Genomic DNA, 19,114 nt, shown 5'->3' with positions numbered 1-19,114 from the left:
GGGAAGACACTGATGAAGAATTGCAGCAGACATTAAAAAGCACTCACACAGACATTATCGGTTTTGGGTTAGTAGGTCTGCCTTCACTGAGCCTTATCGTGCCAATTCCCTAAAATCCAATCAAATTAAAAATTTTTCCATCATGTGGTTCACAATTTGTCAGCAAAGGGAGTCAGTTTGCTCCAAAGTAAAAGTTGTGATTAGCACATGCCAGAGTGAAGTTTTTTTTAATGACTTGTAACTTGTAATAAAATAGAAGGTTTTCTTTCTAGAAGCAGAAACAGCAACAGGTGCTGTATCTCTTCTTTATAGGGACACTGATACATTTCCTACTGCTGCAGTCCCAGGGCTTATAAGGACATTTCTGGAAAATCTTAAGAATAGGATAAACTTTAAGTTGCTGTAGCTGCATGCTATAACATGATTTAGAGAAAGCCAAAACAAAACAAAAAAACCCCACACCATGCTGTTGGAGGACAAAGGGTTCAGTGCTGCTGAACATTTCAGGACTCCACAGAGTATCAATAGAAGTCATGGCTGATAGCGATATATAATAATCGTGTTCGCTGCCTTTGATTTATTTGTGCTGACACTTATCCAATTAGCTTATGCTTTGTGGCTCTCACAGAAACGTCAAGAGACTAAGCATGAAATCTGGAAAGACAGTGCACCGTTAAACATCTGCGAACTTACGCCTAAACTCATTACAGCACTCCTTTTAGAAGACAAAATGACCAAAGCGGGTTGATTGAAGCGCAGTTACTGGCACAATGCTCATGCTGTGTGTTTCTCATTAAAGAAACGTGTGAGAGATGGGAGGGATCGGTAATACTGAATGTACTGTACTCAGTATGAATGGGCTTTTGACCTGACGCACACAAAACAAATCATTCGAATCTGATCTTTACCTTAAACTGCGATCTGTGCAATTCATCCACACCGAAGGCTCGCTCTTGATAGTGGAGAAAGTGCTTTGCCCCTGAGGAATCGCACTTGGGTAACTTTCCATTTGGCCATATCCTTGTGCCGTCGCTCGCATGCCACCTTTGCCACCCTTCTCACCTCTACCGTACCAGATACAGCGGCATTCCTGCCTGTTTCCGCGAGGAGCTTGCCCACAATTACAGTATTTGCACAAATAATTATGTTCCCCTGATTCTCCCCTCTGTGGCTGTTGCTGTGGCTGAGGCTGGGATCGCTCGATGTATGCGCGCTCATTTGCGCACCACATTTGCGGTGGGAAATCCCTATATAGGTCTGAACTGGCATAGTAAGACGAAGGTGGTTTTAAGGGTACGACCTCGGCCACCTGAGGGGTCGCGGGCAGCTCCAGCGTGGGGTTCATAAACACATTTGACTCCCTGCAGACGTATCTGGATATCACCGAGCCACGCGTCACAGTTTGCGCACCGTCCATTTCGCCCGATCCGAACAGATCCATACAGCTCACCTGCTGTATGCCCTGGCACACTTCTCCAAAGTCGTCCTCTCTAAGGCTGCTGTCACCCAGGACAAGCACGCTGCTGTCGGAGTTCATATTTCCAGTCCTTCTCAACTCTGGCACTCCCCGAGAAGTATCCCCCACAGTGGAGTCGCATTCTGCTGCGAAGGCGCTGCTGGAGCTCTGGTTCATATTATTGGGCGGAGAAGACACCGAATCCAAACCCAAAGACACCGACACCGCTTTACTGAGCTCATAAGCCGGACACGCATAGATGGTGGTATCCAACCGATCCCCTTCATTCATCGTTAAAGAGTTTGTTCCTTCCAAAACCGAGTGAAAGGACATTTTCGGCTCCGGTTCTCGGAGTTAGAGTGCACTGGGTGCGCGGCGAGCAAACAAAACAACACTTTCCAGGCTAGAAAACGCCTACCCAGTGACACTACTCTCGTGCGTCTAGGCGGATGGGAAATGCACATCAGTCGTCGACGTAAGTTACGAAGGGGAAGGGACGTCCCGCCGGTCTGATTTACAAGTGACGGGGGCTTTTCGACACTTTTATAGTAACTTTCTTTTTTTTTTCAACGCAGGATTAAAATTCACCTCACGAATTACCGGGAAACCAAAAACAAAGAAAGAGAAACACCAGCATAGTGAGAATTGGTTTTCGCACAGACTCTTCTTTATACAGTGATTATGAACCCAGTGTAGGTTAACTTCTAGCAATTTTAAAACCCAGCTGCGTGCCTCTCACTATTTTAAGTGCAAATCTAATGGCGTCTCAAGAGCATAGCCGCGATTAATCATTACATGTATTAGTACGTTTCATGTGTAGCTCAGGCTCAGCGTCGGGTTTCTCTGCAAGCACTCTGTGCAGTAGTTTGTTTTCCTACTTAGAGTTATATAAGCTTGCTTGTGTTTGTCGATTCACACAGAGAATCAGGTTAACAACAAACCAGACTGCACAATCATTGATGTGTTTAAATCATATTAAAATAACAACTAAAAAGAACGGGGTGGTCAGTGGAGGCTCTGATAGGTAGTCACGCAGTGCTTTCAACTATTTATTTTTGGATAGCTTGTGATGACTCAGCACACGACAGGAGCTGGGGACTGCAAATTAATTTTACCCAGTATATAGAAAAGGTCTGGATTGGGTTGGGGCGTTTGTGGAAAGCTTCCTTTTTGGATTGCAGGAGGAGAAGAAGTTAGGCAGACCCTTTTTTTAATGGGGTGACACAAGAGGGAGTGAGTGGCGCACACTCACATTCAGGGTGGGCACATAAATGAGAAAATCCTATCAAAAATTTACATTTTGTGCTTTGCAGGACAAGACAAGATAATTTTGTCCGGTTTTAATCAGAAATATGGTTTATCGTACTGAGTTGGCGAAATAAAAAAAAGTCTGTGCACTCATCTTGTTTTAGGTTCCTCTTTGCAGAGTGAAAGACTTAATGAACACTGTAAGAAAAACCCTGTAAAATTTAGAATAAAAATATTGGCAGCAGGGTTGCCTGCCCTGTAGTTTTTGTAAACGTTTTTTTACAGGATGATGCTGTATTTGTTTTACAGGACAATTATGTAAAATCCTAAAGATGCTGTTAAAATAAATATAATGAAAAGGTTTGGTATTACTTGCTGAGCACATCAACTTTTATTAATTTAACCATAAACTAAATTCGTGATTTGCAAAATTATGATTAATGCTGAAAGCTGACCTTATGTATCAGTGCCAACAGCTCCTCTGTATTCACTTATTATTACATCAGCAACAATCAAGCTAACCTTAACCTTGTTAGCAGACAATGAGCGGTGATATAACATTACTTTCAAAAATGTCGAATTTAAAGCTGTTAAACACAAAGAGTGAAATATTAAAATTAAGAAATGAATTAACTAAGTCACTTACCACCACTAGAAATCCCTCCACGCATTGCTGGAAATTCTCACGACTATTCTAAATCCCACAATGCATCCGTAAATATGGAATTTTACAGTAGCCTATAGACTTTATCCAAGCTCCCAGAATGCATTGCTGTTTACAGAATATTACTGTATTTTTTGAAATACTGTAAAATTATGTTGTAAGATTTTTATTTTTACAGCAATTTGTTTTCATTTCTCATATCATAAAAATCAAAATCATCAAATAAAGTTGTTGTTTTTTAAATTTATAAATATGCTTACAAAGGTGCATTTATACCAAAAAGGTTCATTTCTTCCCTTGTTTTCATTGACAGGGCCAGTTGAATTTAAGCCCCCTTCAGCCACATCCCTGCTCCACAGTGGCAAGTTAACTTCGCCTATATCACATTATATTACACAAACATGCATTTAAAACTGATAACCAGCAGCAGATTTACTCATTAGACACCCAATATTGCTCATGTGGAAAATAATGCACCCAACCCACATCAGTTGTGTCTCTCTCTATTTTATTTTTTACTTCTATTTCCAAGATAAAGAAAAGATGATTTCACATTTTGCTAGAATAAAAACATTTGCTTTAAATGTCACTGCTTCAATTAATCAACATTAATAAGGTTTTCAATAGGACATATTGGAAGTGCAGTAAGATGTAATCAGACTGATAAGGGCAACAGCAAACCTGTTTATAAATGAGAAGTGGGAATGTGGGTGTGTGCAAAATTAAAAATGCATCTAGAAGAACAGCTGCTACATTCTCACTGACTTGCTTACTAAAGAAATCGTCAACATTGTCTATAATATAATTTGTTTTCGGGTTCACACTGTCATTCTTAAGCTAAATTTATGATTAATGTGATAATGTTTCCCCTACACTTCTAAAATCTCTGTGTGTGTCCAGCTCATCCGAACTTAGTCTCTCCTGCAGGCTGAGCCAGCCAACAGCACTCCCGCTCACATGGACTCAAACTCATCGATGCGTTGTTTAGTGTTGCCCTGACGAATCTGACGCAGGGTCTTGTATTTGTCACGGCCCGCCCTCACATTCTCAGCGTGGATCAGGTCATTGGGGGTCTTTTTGCTCTCATCTACAGCTCGAGCCAGTTCGGTGCTCAGGAACTGGGGAAAAAAAAGAACACAAACACAAAGTGAATAAAATCCTCTTACCTCAAAGTACAAGACTGTTCACAAGCCTTACCCCTAGACTCCCCCTCAATCGCATCTAAAAAACACTCTATTGTGCCCAGTTATAAAGTCTATTTTTGTGTTGCGTTGTCTATGCAGCATCAATTCTCGTCACGTCTGTGAGATAGGGGCACAGACGGGATTTGCAACTTGAATAAAAACAAAAGAATGATAATGTACCGACCCACCAATGTTTAATTATGTAAAGTGCACTTAGCTCTGGTGAAACACAATTTGTGGCAGTAATTATGTGGCACGTCTTTACAGCAGAGTCAAAACCTCCATACAAATGTGTCAACAAAATGTACAGAAAATTTAACAAACTAGTTTAAACGTTTGTGACAGCACAACAGGGCAGCAGGAACTAAAGATGCGATTTTCAGACTGTAGGAAAGAACAATCAGCTGGTTGGCGGAATAGGTAAGAGTTCACAACTCCAAACCAGATTGCAATGGTTATTTAAAATGAACATGACGGCTAGGTGAAGAACAACAATCTACACTAGAGGATGAGGCTCACTGAGGATTGGCTTGATATCTATCGAAAAGCATGACTAAGAGAGAATTTGGGAGGGCAAGTGGAACATGGAAACGAGAAAAAAATGGCTGCGGCGGACAGTTATGCATTCGCTGCTGGAAAGGGACGGTTTGAGGTGTGGTCCCACTGTTAAATGTCAAATAAATAATCTCTAAAAATGTAACTCAGCCACTTACTACAAAGTATGTAACACCAATACAAATTTAATAACAGATTAGAATTCGTTTTTTTTCTCGCAAAGTTAATAGTTGGAGCTGGATGGGTGTAGGCTGTGGGGAGTTCCCATGATGCAATGACTGTTTTTTCTTCACTCACCTTTTTTAACTCTCTGTGTGCTTTCACACCACTCTGCGTTTACTCATTAGTTATTATTAATCTCTGGCTCTCTTCCACATCTTGTCTTTGTGTTGTCCCCTACCCCTAACCAACAACTTGCAGCTGCAGATGGCCCCGCCCCTCCCAGAGCCTGGTTCTGCTGGAGGTTTCTTCCTCTTTAAAGGGAGTTTTTCCTTCCCACTGTCGCCAGGAGTTGTACGATTGATGGTGTTTTCTCTATTTTCTGTATTATTGCAGGGTCTTGACCTCACAATATAAAATTGTGATTTGGGTCAATATAAATAAACCTGTATTTATTATATTTTATTATATTCACCAAGTGGCACTTACAAGTTTGCAGTTTTTCTCAATCGCTTTCACACATTTCTTGAAACATGTTTGAAAATATTATAACTGATACACAAATTAGTTAAACTACAAAAGCCATAACTTGCTTAAAAGCTTATTTTCATGCTTCAGAATCCAAAGTTGTGTCAACAAATAGAGCAACAGGGCAAGTAACTTTAACATGACACCAAAGTGGTAAAACAATTGCAGATATTCTACGATAATGACAGTGTACTCCTATCCTTCCAGTCTTGTCCTACACTGACATTGAGCGCTGTGTATCAAAGGAAATACTGATGGTTTGAGATGCATATGATTTTACATTGTGTTTTGTAAAGCAAAGGAGCCCTTTGCATATAATGAGAGGAACAAAGTGTTTATTTTGGAGGCACACAATGCAATGGCCACTCAACATATTGCGATGCAGTAAAGAAAAAACATAAAAAAACAAAATAAAATGTGCAAACAAAAAAGTGGACAGAACAAAAACATTTAAACTATTAAGACTAAAAAGCAAATAAATAATAATCGGCACACTCTGTGCTACACTACAGCCGCTTGTTTCGGTCACAGAGTCCCAGTGACCTGACCTCCAAAGCTGTCCATTGCAAGGTTATAGTTGGTTAAGTAGAAACTAAAACTAGATGTGAAAAATATTTGATGGAAGTTAGAATGAAAATAAAAACTAACAGAAGTTATTTTGTAAAACTTGTAAAATTAACTAAAATAAAATAAATGTATGTATTCAAAAATGTATGATTTTATTGCTATATCTTGCCTCTGCCTCATGCTTTTATAAAATAACTACAAAAGCTAAAAGTAACACTGAAACTAATTCAAACTAAACTTAAACTAAACATCCTGAAAGGTTGATTTTGTTCATCTGAACGTAACGTTTTCAGAGGGAGAAACGTTTCATCACTCGTCCAAGTGACTTCTTCTGTCTCAGCTGACTGCAGGTGTCTCCAGCCTTATAAACAGTACATTTGCACAATGACTGAAACTAGCACCAAATGAATGAACAATGAGGTCAGTTCCTTGACTATTAACATGCAAACTGTCATGTCCATTGATAAACAACATCAGATCAAAGCTGACTGATCATTGCTCATAAGCTGCCAAAAGTGAACACCCTTAATGTTCCTGTACGTGTCAGGAGTATCGAAACGGCTGAGATGCATTTTTTCTGAAAACAGCGTTTCCGTGGATTTTAAACCCCAAAACCTGCTCCACCAAAAACTGTTCCAGCCCAAGGATCGGGTCACCCGACACAAACAGAGTAACATAGTGTACGCTGTTAAGTGCCAGGAGGATTGCCAGGATTTATACATCGGGGAAACCAAACAACCTCTGGCGAAGCGGATGGCACAACACAGAAGAGCTACCTCGTCAGGCCAGGACTCTGCAGTCTATTTACACCTACAGGCCAGTGGACACTCTGAGCGTACACATCTTGGACAGAGAGGAACGCTGGTTTTAGCGCGGACTCAAGAAGGCCATTTATGTGAAAAGAGAAAGACCATCTCTGAATCAAGGAGGGGGCCTAAGGGTACATATTTCACCATTGTACAATGCTGTGACTGGAGCCATTCCCCAACTCTCTGTGAATGGATCTCATGGGTTTTGATTAGTGGGCTTTGATCAGTGGCTGTTGATCAATGGTCATGACAATTTGCATATTAATAATCAAGGAACTGACTTCACAGCCTGTTGCTCATTCAGTGGGCTGGTCACTCATTGTGCAAATGTACTGTTTATAAGATTGGGGAAACCTGCAATCAGCTGACTGAAGAAGTCACTTGCATGACGTTTCTCCCATTGAAAACACTACATCCAGATGAACACCACTAATCGTTAACTGTGTGGAGAGGGTGGCAGACTTTCGCTTCTTGGGAGTTAATATAGAGGAGAACCCTTCCAGGAGTGTGAACACCTATGAGTTGCTGAAAAAGGCCCAGTACAGACTGCACTTCCTGAGAATTCTCAGAAGGAATTACATCAAACAGAGACTGCTGGTGTCCTTGTACAGAGCCTCCATCGAAAGCATACTAACCTACTGCATATGCACCTGGTACACTGGCTGCACAGTGGCTCAGAGAAAAGGACTCCAGAGGGTCATTAACAGCGCCCAAAGGATCACTGGCTGCCCTCTCCCCACACTGGAAGACCTACACAGCTGTCTATCTTAAAAAAAGCCCAGAACATTACAAGAGATACTACTCACTACTCACTATGGCCACTTCCTGTTTGAACTGTTGCCCTCTGGCAGACAGTACAGAGCAATCAATGTAAGGACAGACAGACTCTAACACAGCTTTTACACAACTGCAATAACAGCTCTTAATGTTGCTACAAAATAATGGTCATTATGCAGCTTATATGGTTTATGCACTGAGTGAGGTATGTGTGTTTGAATGTACGGGAATTGTTTGTTCAAACTGCTATATTATTCTTATTAGCACTTTAAGGTTTTTTTTATTTTTTTTCTTTATTGTTTTTATTTAATTTTAATTTTATGGATGATGCACCGATCGGAGACCACTTTCATTGTACTTGTGACAATGACAATAAAGACATTCTATTCTATTCTATTCTATTCTATTCTATTCTATTCTATTCTATTCTATTCTATTCAGAATCAACCTTTTGGGATTTACTTACCTGGATGATTGAGCATCCATCAAGCCTAAAACTAAACATTTTCAACCTGTAAAAACTAACCTGAAACCCCTTGTGGAAACGAACTGAAACAAAACTGAACCAAAATAGAATGTCAAAACGAAATTATAAAAACTAATTAAAAACTACTAAACTGTAATAACTGCTCACATGCAGTCTAACAGGAGGATGGCCACCTGCATGTCTCTGCGTCTTCACTGTTGTCTTCCCCTTTCTTCACTGTCACACCCTTTTACTCCTCTTCCTTTTCTTTGGGCAATCTGTTTCCCTCCTAAAATCTTCATCTGAGCAGTCCGTGCATGGTCCCACACTGCGACCGTGCTCTCTGTTGTGCATATGCTCTGTAAATATGTTTACTTTGGGGCAGATTTTGACTGTTCAGTAGGACTGCTCTGAATGTGATGTCTAACACCGTGTACATACACATACACCATTACATAATACCAGCATATTTGAGAGTAAAGACATTAAACTGAGAAAAAGTACATAATCTATTTCAATCACAAAGGTTTATACAACCGACAGTTTTTCACCCTGTAAACAATTATGCTGAGTCTTTTACTTAAATGTGCTAAAATTTGCAAACGGTAACAAAGAATGAGAAATGCTTTAGGTTGTGCAGAGGACAAAGGGCTTTGAAAGACTTCAAATCCTGTCGTGTCAACAAGAAAAACTGTAACATTTGGATTTACTAATTAATGCAAAAGGAATTAGAATTGATTGCATGTGTGTGTTTGTGTGAATTGTTCCCACATTGGTAGAATGGGCTCATTTTAATCCAGACTCATTTTGCAGGAACTGGCCATTTACTCATTGTCACATTAGTCTCAGTATTCAGCTTGAGTGGTTTCTAATTTACAGAATATTATTCAGAGAACCTAAAGCTTTTCAATTAAAAACAACAACAACAACAAAAATCGAGGGTATTTTGTGAATAATTTGTCCGCTCTCTTAAACAATCCATGACTGCTAACCTCTAGCTGAATAGGACCTCTGGCCAGACTAGGTGATGTGTTACTAGACAGACATTTGACTGTGCTCAGCTGACCTCACCTTTAGGTTTTTCTGTAGTCTCTGGTTCTTCTGGGCCTCTGTGACTCTTTCCTCCTCGCTACGATCTCGGACCATCCCCGGAGAAGTCAGCTCAGCGCTCGCTTCTGCGCTGCTCTCATCCGTCTCATCGTGGTCGAGGATGTTAGAATGGACCGAATCCTGGATGTGGACACCCATGAGTTTAGTCTTCAGCTCTTCTTTTGTTTGCTCCAAACCAGCTTCTACCATCACTGCCTGTTGACAGACATGACTTGTACTGAAGTGCTGGGGTTGGATGTTACATTAAAAGTAACTGAGTAATTGAAGTAATTATTCACTATTATAATATAACTAACATGGGAGTCCCATTCTTAAAAAAGGTCTTATGGATGTACAATCACTGAAATAGCTGACCATGACATCTATTTATTATTTTGCTTGACATTTATGATTATTTTTATTAATGATATATAAGGGGGTAATGACTGATAATTGTTAATGCTTCAGATTCCCTCATCAAACGAATTTTTTTTTGTTTTTTAGAAAAAAGTCGCTAAGGGGTCTGAAAACTCGCTAAATATAGCGACAAAGTCGCTAAGTTGGCAACACTGATATCAACATATTTTTAGTATTAAGGCATGGGTGCTATGTGATAGTAGACTATGTGGACTCACAGCTAGTTTAAAAGGTTTTTCATAGAAGCTCTTAGGTGATCAAAGAAGCCAGACCTTGGCAGAATAAATAAAGAACTATGATGATGTACAGTTTATGGTTTGGATGATCTGTTTCATGTTTTCGTCTTTCATGCAATTACATTATAGTATTTGCAGTATAGCATTTATAGCTAGATAGAGAAATAGATAGATATACTGTATATGATAGTGCAGTGATGTGGGTAACACTGTATTTGTCTTTTGTACTCAGGTCTGTTGACAGATATGTGTATAAGCTTGAAGCCCTTCTTGATTTCTCTCATGATTCTTTAATTTACCCTCACCCTTTTCTGCCATCTTTTCGCCTCTTCATCCTTTTTCTTCTTTGCATCTTCCAGCTGAGAGATCTTAGAAGTAAGGTCTGCCAGCTCAGTGGCCTATACAACAATGGTTAGGAATGGACAGAGAGTTAGAAGCCCTCCTGGTATTAGGTCATTGTGCTCTTTTAGTGCAACGTGTAGGAGAGAACGTATGCTTGCATGCACTTTGCATTTAACTGAAATTGAAATTAAAAATCAGATTTTATAAAATAATCTCTTTCCTAGCTTCACGGATTGAATCTGTATGTAGGTTCGTCAATATAGGATTCTGTGAATTTGACTGAAAATGAATAAAAGGCTGCTGTGTGCAGTTGTACCAGGTTTTCCTGATTTTTGATCTGGGTCTCAGAGTGGTGCAGCAGGGCTGCTTTAGCCTCTACTGCAGCTCTGCGGTCTTTGTCCAGGCGCTCAGCCTCCTCCAGAGCAATTTTTCTTTCCTTCTCTAACTCAAGCGCCCTACGAGTTTGCTCCTCCAGCTCTGAAACAAACGTGCACGTTCACACAGACACATCCAACACACATCCGTCCCAGCACACCCAAACATGCCCGTTTAAGCTTTACAATCACGAAATATAAAGTGTTTAAATTCGCACAGCCATGCTTCAGTGTTTTGTTTTTTTAACAGAAAAATAAAACCAAAGTTAAGAAATATTTGCATTCAGAAAGTCGTCAGACCATCTTGAGCTCGCTTTGTCTGTTCCTCAATCTGTCTCAATCTCTCCATCAGCTCCATGGTCTCCCGAGCAATCTTCTCTGTTTCCTTCTCAGCATTTTCTCGCTTTTTTTTCTCACTCTCGAGCAGAGCCCTGACAGGAGAATTGTGCATAAATACACATCCAAAGAAAAAAAAAAACATCATCTCCTGACAGTCCTTTCTTAAAGCAGAGAGAACACACTGTAAACTGTAAAAATAAACTTTCATTATTCACTCCCTGCCCCCCAAACACCACCACCACTTTCTTACCTCTCCATTTGTCGCTTGTTTTTCTCCTCACGAGCTTGGGCCTTCATCTGCTGCACCTCAATGGTGTCGGGCTTGCGTCTGCGCATGTACAGATCATGATTCCCCATGCACAATGCCAGGATGCGTTTGTTGATGCGAAGACGAGGTACATAGAAGACAAAGTCCTATACCAAACACAACGCAGCAATCGTTGAATGTCCAAGGATTGGTTTGTGATAGGCCCCTAGCACATCAAATCCATTTTACCATCAAGGATGGGTTTAAATATTCAAAAAGGATAGTTTTGTTTTTGAGGAAAGCATTAGTTTTTCTAAACTCTTGGGCACTTTCCAAGTCTCTGCATGCAGTCAGAAGGCAAATTGGACTGAGGGTCTAAACTCATGTTTGTAAATGAGATCAAGCAGAAGCTCATTACACTACTTGCTGTAATTTATGCGTTTGCAAAGTTTTTTATTTTGGCAGTAATAAAAATATGGGATTCGCTCACACCTCCTGTTTACAGTCACAGCGAAATATCGTGAAAAAAGCCTATGTTTGAATACTAACATATTATGTACCCTCACTGGTACACAAGGAAAGACTATTTAATACCGTCCATGAGCATCTATGAAGTGAGTTACGATAAGTACACCATCAAGCTGAACAGAGAGGTTGTTGCCAGATTTTAGTTTAGCTTCATGGAAGGCGATGTTGCCACCGTTAACGATACCGTTTCGCATACCGGAGCTTTCCTGTCGATGGGCTTGATGACAAATTTCTTGTCGTTGAAGGAAATATTTCTGATCTCACTCCAGGGAAAGCCAATCTTTGGAGTCAGCCTGCAAAAAAAATGGTGTGTGGTTTTTCATTATACTGTGGTGTACAGGGAATGTAACAGATGTTAGCATGTTGAAAATACAAAACAGACGGAAACTGATTGCCTACTGATAGGAGCTCTGTGACTTTAGCACTAACATCATGCATGCAAATATCTTCACAATCACTTTAACATATTAGCATGATAGAATTTGATAATCAAACAAGAACCAAAATACATGGTAGAGCCTTTTTCAAACACTTGATTATATGGATAGAAAAATCGACAAAAAGTAGCTCATTTCATTCAAATGAAAAAATGGTGTCTCTAGGATAAAGAAAAGCAAAGTCATCTGGCCACCATGAATGCCAGTGGTTGTGATCCACCAGTGAACAGAAAGATTTACAGACTGTGACGTATGTAAATGTCTCAGAGGCATTCATGAATTATGACTCACTTGTCCTTTTTGTCATAGATGTTTAGCCCCAGTGCGTCCACCCCTAACCACAGCTCTGAGCCTTTCTTGTTCTTGATGTTGAAATAGTTGACCCCATACATCTCCAGATCCTGTGCTATCTTCAGGTACTCTAACATTGCATCTTCTCTGTGTGGAAGAAAGTATCATTATGAACAAAACACCAGAATGCAAAAAAAGTGTATTCAAACCTTTTGTTTTGTTTTGGTTTTTTTGCAGTAAAACTGTAGTACCTGAGTATCCCTTTATGCTCTTTATGCCACACCTGGATTCTTTCCTCCCACTGACTCTTGTTCAGCTTGTGCTGCTCCAAAACCCTGGTTCAGTCAGTAGAGTAGGTACGCCAGTTAGAGTTAAGGTCGCAGAAACTCGAAATTAAGGTGAACTCTGGCTAATGCTAATATTCACAGGATGTACTACCTCTGTGGCAACAGCTTCTCTTTTGCGAGATATCCCGGTACATGATAATCGTCCCTGTAGTCTCCGAGCTTGACCTGAACAGCGTATGAGGCCAAGAGCACCGCAGTCTCAGGTGGACAGTATATATCATCATTTAAGATGCTCTCCTTTACCTAAAATAGAGAACAAAAACTCACGAATAACCCATTTTATAGTAGGACAAGGATTGCAGTATTAATGTATAAATACACAGAGAGAAACCCTGTGTATTCTTGTCTTTAACTAGTGCACCCGAATGCACATTTCCCAAGGCAAGCACTCTCTTATGGAAACAATGCAAAAACCTGCTGTTTCTTTTTACTGAAATTTGTATTATTCCTATTGTTGTTGTTTTTTTTTATCTAAATGCAAATGTTTCTTATGTTTCAGTAAATTTGCCATTTGCAATAAACTGACAGGTGTGAGTCGTCTTAATGGAAAAAACAAATGGTTCCACATGAATTAGAATGACTAGGAATGCTCATCATTGCAATTTTTGGTGCAAATTTACATAACCTTCCTTTCAAAAGCTTGGGTTTTTGTAAATGTGCTCATCTCCAACCTGCAGAAAAAAGAGCCGCTGAGTTGCCTCTTGGATCAGCTCTTCGGCGACATCCTCGGGGTAAAACTTGGCCCTGAACTTGATCAACAAAGGGTTGTCCCGCTTCACATCTTGAGCAGTCACCTGATTTATTTGTGTTTTTTTTTTACAAGCAGAGGGATGAATAAGTAGCTAATAATTAGCCTCACAATATGACACAGTGGAAACAATTTACATCTCGTTCACCTCACCCTCTTGTTCAGCTTGAGCCAGGTGGAGAAGCCTTTGCTGTCCTTATATTGAAGCCCAAAGAACCAAGTCTCCCTCAGCCCGATTGTCTTCACTATCTAAATACATGAAGGAACACAATCAAAGTCGTGCTTTTGCAAGTCAGATGATGTCTTTGACTGTACTTGCACGGCATACCTGGTCAAAAAGCTGTTTGCCAGTTGTGCTGGGCAGGATGGCAAACTCCAGCTCTGCATCCATGGTTGTAACTCGGACATTTATCTGCCAGAGAAAAACACTCTGACTGAGATACAGGGGGAAATGCTCCCTGCTGTGCATTCATCTGCGTCACTGGAGAAGCATCAAGGAGCATGGAGAGCAACTGGGTGGAAAAAAAGAGCACTACAAAATCTGTACTAACATTGTTCGTTAAAAAAATGCTAAATTTCTTGGTTCTTTTACAGCAAAACAAAAAGAGAGTGTTCCTTACATTCTTCTGTTCAACCAGGAGCATCCAATCGCAAGAGGTTGGTGGGGACTACAATCAAAAAATGAAGCCCACAGTGTATTTTAGACTTAACTTGCAACATGTTGGGTTTTTTCCATGATGCATTAGTAGTATTTATAATGATGGGTCAAAGTAGCGACACCATATATATAGCACATATTTTTTGCAGTTGTTGATATAGACCAGGGGTGTCAAACATGTCGTTTGGGGGCCAATAAAGATTCCACTCTGGTCCACTAGCTGACTTTGGAAAATGTGAAGGAGTGCATACATTTTAAAACTTAACTGTATTTTCAGACGTTTTATATTTTTCCTCCTGATAAAGACATCCCTCATGTTACACTGAAGTAGTTAAACAACAGTTTTTTCACTATCTACTATTGAAATGTCTGTTTTTTCCAAATTTGTTGACAGTAAAAACAACATTTTCTGTGACTTAACAAAAATTTTCTGCTTTATAATTACAGCACAGTCCGGCCAATGAGCTGCTAGATGCTTTTCTGTAATTTTGCACATGTATTTCTCACAATTCAAGCACAAAGAGCTGACAAATTTCTCTCACTTACTACAGCAGCGTTTCTTTATCATGTAGCAAACAAAGAGAAAACTCAGAGATTAAATGTGTAGTTAAATTTCTTTAGACCCACAGAAAGGGGAGTTTCACTCTTCCAGGCCAATCAAAGTGGGGTGTATGTGGCCTACAATCTAAAATGTAAGTTTGACATCCCTGGTATAGATTGACTTGTAAAATAGCGAAAAAACAAAAAAACACCAATGTGGGGGGAAAATTGTTTGCGCTGTTCCCCGTAAGGCTTTTTAAAGCTTTATTAAGCTTCCATTAGAACCTGATTTAATTATGACAGAAACAATAACAATGTCGCACAGCTGATAGTCTCACCGAACACACTGTTTCAGTGAATAGGCTACACATGAAAGAAAGAACAGAAAGCTCAACTTTGCAACTGTTTTGTTTGTATAGAGAAAAAACTGAAACAATAAGCTTCGATACATGCAGGAACACAAATGCAAATAATCAGAAACACCTTTTTAATATCACAGCTTGATAAGAGCAGCACTAAAAATACCTCTAAGAATCTTGTAGCTTTTACAGACGAGGTCCAATTGCCATACTTAAACCACTTATGTAGCGCAGTATAATAAAAATATAGAAAGATAATAAAAGTCAGATTACTTACAGTTGACATTTGTATTCTGTTTTAACCTATAGTCAAAACACTTCTTCAGAGAGGTGCTTGTAGTTGCCTTTTTGCTGCCGAGTCATATGAAACTGCTTGCAATACCTGCAAGGATTATACTGAATGAGAATGGGCCATTGTATTATTCCCAAGTACTTTTCATTTAGTTAATCCAGTGGCAGCCCTGGCCCACAGGTTTTAAAGTGGCAGCCTTCACCCACTGTCTACGCTTTTCTTCATGAATCATTGAGGTTTTGACCTTGTATCACTCGCAGTATCTCAATGAGGCATGATGTGCGTCTGCCAAACCTGTCTGTAGACGGATACAAATCACCAGTAACTAACCACAGGCCATTATTTCTCAGTATCAGTGAATGCGGCAGTGCATTCCTCTAATCTATTAATCCTCTCAAAAATGTTCAACGCATATGTTGTTATGGCATACAGTTTAAAAAGGGAAGAGTGTTTGTTTTTTACTTCACCTGGAAGTAAACTGCAATAAGCCCCCCCCCCCCCAAAAAAAAGTTATACTAAATATTCCTTGTTTATGCACTCCATAGACTCTAAGATCATAAATTTTCAAAAGGACATTTTTCTCAGCTTTACAAACACACAACCAAGTACAGAAAGTTTGAAGAGTTAGAAACATCTAAACTTGTGAAGTGAAAAAGTTATGTTTCTGCAGTATTTAAACACCAGCAGTGTGTTTTTAAGTAATTCTATGGAACTGATCCCTCTAACCGCCTTGTGCACATTGTCAGAAGTTACTGATTTGCATCCCTTTTGCTGAAGTAGTGTTCAGATTACACTCGGGGGGATTCATCAGAGTGTACTCATCAGAGCCTTGTTAAAGAAAATGAGTTTCCAGCCGTTGTTCTTGTGGTATAACAAGAGAAGTCTGGGACTGCATACCTCCTCCAAGACTGAAAATTTCCTTCATAACATGAGTTTAGTCTCCCAGATCCAAAAGGATATCTTGATCTGGATTAGTTTGTGTTATTTCTTGAAGACATCATGATAATGTCTCCCATTTCCCCCCGTATTTCCATAACTTTTTGATAAAAACCTTCTCTCAAATTAGAACAGGCAGCTCAAACTAATCACACAACCTCCTTGGCTAAGGTAAATTTGGTTGTCCTGCCAGTTTACAGCAGAAAATTTCAAAGGGAAACCATGAGCAATGTAGAGTTTGACAAAATCAGCGACAGTTTGACCAAAGAGTAGCACTCAGTTATTTAGGGACATGCTCCAACTTCTGGCTTGCACCTTTGTAGAAAAGGATTCATACTGCAGTGCCGTAATAAGCCCAAACACACTTCCGAGCTGTGCAAGAACTACTTGAAAGAAGACCAGAGAGTGCTGTCTTTTGTGCGCTTTTCTTCCACAGTCACCTGACCTCAACCCCATCACACTTTCATGGAGCATAACAAGCATCAACCCCGCGGGAGAGCTTGGGAAGTACAATAGAGAAATTCTTAATTTCATGAACAAGTTTTCAGAATACTCTCTTAATTTAAACTATTAAGCTGGTCTTATTTGTAAAAACTGTGCATGCTATGGATTCAGTACTGCAAATTAATGCTTGGAAATAGCACTTTAGACTTTGACATTTTGGCTTAGATCTGATGCCATGTTTCCCACTGCCAGTGCTACTTCGTAAGCTGGAAACTTGAGGCACAGCCATATTTATAACAGGTGGTGAACAATGACTGCATGATGATTTAGCTGAATAAGACTCTGATGAGTACATCAAATCCATCTGAACCTCAGTGAAAGGTTACAACTTAAGGAAACGTGATCTGTTGCACAAAGCACTTAACACAGTCACAAGTGTATATATATATATATATATATATATATGGTTCTTGTGCTTTGTTTGTTGACCGTGAGTTTCTTTAAATAGCTTTTATATAGTTACTTTAGAGAGAGGGAGTGGACAGTTTGTACTTGAGTGTCTCGCAGGTTGCTTGGGGTTGCTTGGAGCAGGGGGCTCGCGGTTCCACTTGTCATTACGTAGCCACGCTTTTACAGTACGGACGCGTGCTCGTGTGCGCGCTCGCGTTGGCTATTGTGTTTTTATCAACAAGGGGACCACCCTGGCCTCGCGGGTAACTGAGCTGGCCAGCTGAACGACTAGTGACTGGTGAACGATGGCAGACGAACAAGAAATAATGTGCAAACTGGAGAACATCCTGGAGATACGGTAAAACTCAGATGTCGGATACAGTTAAAGGTTGCCTGAATGTTTGGCACGTACTAAGTATACGCTATGTTAGCTAACATTAGCCGACCAAGGTAAAAGCCCCTTTGGCTTCGCTTTTGTTACTGAGCTAGCTAATATTAGCCGACCTGCTCTGTGTCCTTTCTTTAAACAGGTTTGAGCGAGTGTAGCTCTGTGTTAACTTGTTTTTGACTGAAGTGGCAGGCGGGCTGAATATGACACATATAAGCAAGTTGTAATTTAACCGCATATTTGAGCCATGTGCATCCACATTCCAGATGTGTGACAACAAGATGCCAGATGTGCGTTGCTAATTGTTACTGTCTGCCAGGTAGCTCCTTAGCTTAGCAGGCTGTCAGTGTAATGTAATGTAGTGTAGTGCAAAGTAATGTTTCCCTTGCTATAACGCTTTGATACAGTAATTATGTATGAATTATTTACAGTGCAGGCTCACTTAAATAGGTCATAACATTACTGCAATTAGAGCTTAGAAATATGCAGAAATTCAATACCGCAAAGCAGATGGAAATGTGTTTGTGTTTGCTTTTATGTTTAAAATCTTTTGCGCCGTGTGCATAGGAGTGACTGAGACAACCTGGCAGCTCATGTCTTTTTCCTTGTCCCACTGCCTGCAGGAATAAGACTATCCAAATGCAGAAGATTAAGTCTCGTCTGAAGATTGAGTTTGAGGCTCTGGAGTCTGAGGAGAAACATTTGAAAGAGTACAAACAAGAAATGGATCTCCTGCTTCAAGAAAAAATGGCCCATGTGGAGGAGCTGCGCCTCATCCATGCAGATATCAATGTGGTGAGTGGGTGCTGTTCTCTAGTAAGTGCCACTAAATCACTGTTGAACTTTCATGTGATTTCACAACAACTTCTAGTCACTGCAGTGTCTGCTGGTGTTATGTAGCAGGATGAAAGATTCCAGTGGTTATATGTTACTACAGATAGCTTAGGCTGAGTATATTACATGTGCATTTCTCAAAAAACAGCCCTTGCTTTGCTTGTGCTTTTAGATGGAGAGCACCATCAAGCAATCAGAGAATGACCTCAATAAACTGCTTGAAACAACTCGGCGCCTGCATGATGAGTACAAACCACTGAAGGAGCATGTTGATGCCCTGAGGATGACTTTAGGTCTACACAGACTCCCTAACTTGAATGAAGAAGAGGAGAAGCTCTCCTTGGAGTCAGTAAAAACACACACACACACACACACACACACACACACACACACACACACACACAC

The 19,114-nt window shown here is 40.1% G+C and overlaps 3 protein-coding genes across 5 annotated transcripts in view; 1 reads left to right on the top strand and 2 right to left on the bottom strand.

The window, feature by feature from the left end:
* Positions 1–1,953, bottom strand: part of LOC102212086 (glucocorticoid receptor-like) — a 10,199-nt gene extending 8,246 nt beyond the window's left edge. The window contains 2 exon segments of the mRNA XM_005719553.2: positions 702–715; positions 878–1,953. Of these exon segments, the coding sequence (XP_005719610.2) occupies positions 702–715; positions 878–1,789 (926 nt within the window). The 5' untranslated portion in view covers positions 1,790–1,953.
* Positions 1,954–3,932: 1,979 nt separating this feature from the next.
* On the bottom strand, positions 3,933–15,739 carry LOC102211610 (moesin-like). 3 transcript variants are annotated; one of them, XM_005719551.1, is made up of 14 exons: positions 15,643–15,739; positions 14,137–14,220; positions 13,962–14,057; positions 13,732–13,854; positions 13,152–13,303; positions 12,965–13,048; positions 12,714–12,860; positions 12,182–12,278; positions 11,461–11,624; positions 11,172–11,302; positions 10,814–10,974; positions 10,461–10,553; positions 9,485–9,718; positions 3,933–4,486 (listed from the first exon to the last, which is right to left on the bottom strand). In XM_005719551.1, exons 1-14 carry the CDS (start codon positions 15,649–15,651, stop codon positions 4,322–4,324), a joined length of 1,740 nt encoding a protein of 579 aa, XP_005719608.1. In that variant the 5' UTR covers positions 15,652–15,739; the 3' UTR covers positions 3,933–4,321. The 3 variants fall into 3 exon arrangements, with proteins under 3 accessions (XP_005719608.1, XP_005719609.1, XP_013764022.1); XM_005719552.1 differs by having other exon boundaries at positions 9,485–9,643; XM_013908568.1 differs by lacking the exons at positions 13,152–13,303; positions 13,732–13,854; positions 13,962–14,057; positions 15,643–15,739 and having other exon boundaries at positions 14,137–14,195.
* Positions 15,740–17,644: 1,905 nt separating this feature from the next.
* The window catches only part of zc4h2 (zinc finger, C4H2 domain containing), a 15,971-nt gene continuing 14,501 nt past the window's right edge, over positions 17,645–19,114 (top strand). The window contains exons 1-3 of the mRNA XM_005719539.2: positions 17,645–17,845; positions 18,499–18,670; positions 18,882–19,054. Of these exons, the coding sequence (XP_005719596.1) occupies positions 17,793–17,845; positions 18,499–18,670; positions 18,882–19,054 (398 nt within the window). The 5' untranslated portion in view covers positions 17,645–17,792. The remainder of the gene's footprint in view (positions 17,846–18,498; positions 18,671–18,881; positions 19,055–19,114) is intronic.

Source organism: Pundamilia nyererei, unplaced genomic scaffold (assembly GCF_000239375.1).
Source record: "Pundamilia nyererei isolate P.nyererei 1_Seehausen unplaced genomic scaffold, PunNye1.0 scaffold00001, whole genome shotgun sequence".
In the NCBI taxonomy this organism is placed as follows: Eukaryota; Metazoa; Chordata; class Actinopteri; order Cichliformes; family Cichlidae; genus Pundamilia; species Pundamilia nyererei.
The sequence above is the reverse complement of the archived record's forward strand: the minus strand, read 5'-3'. Positions and strand labels throughout refer to the sequence as shown.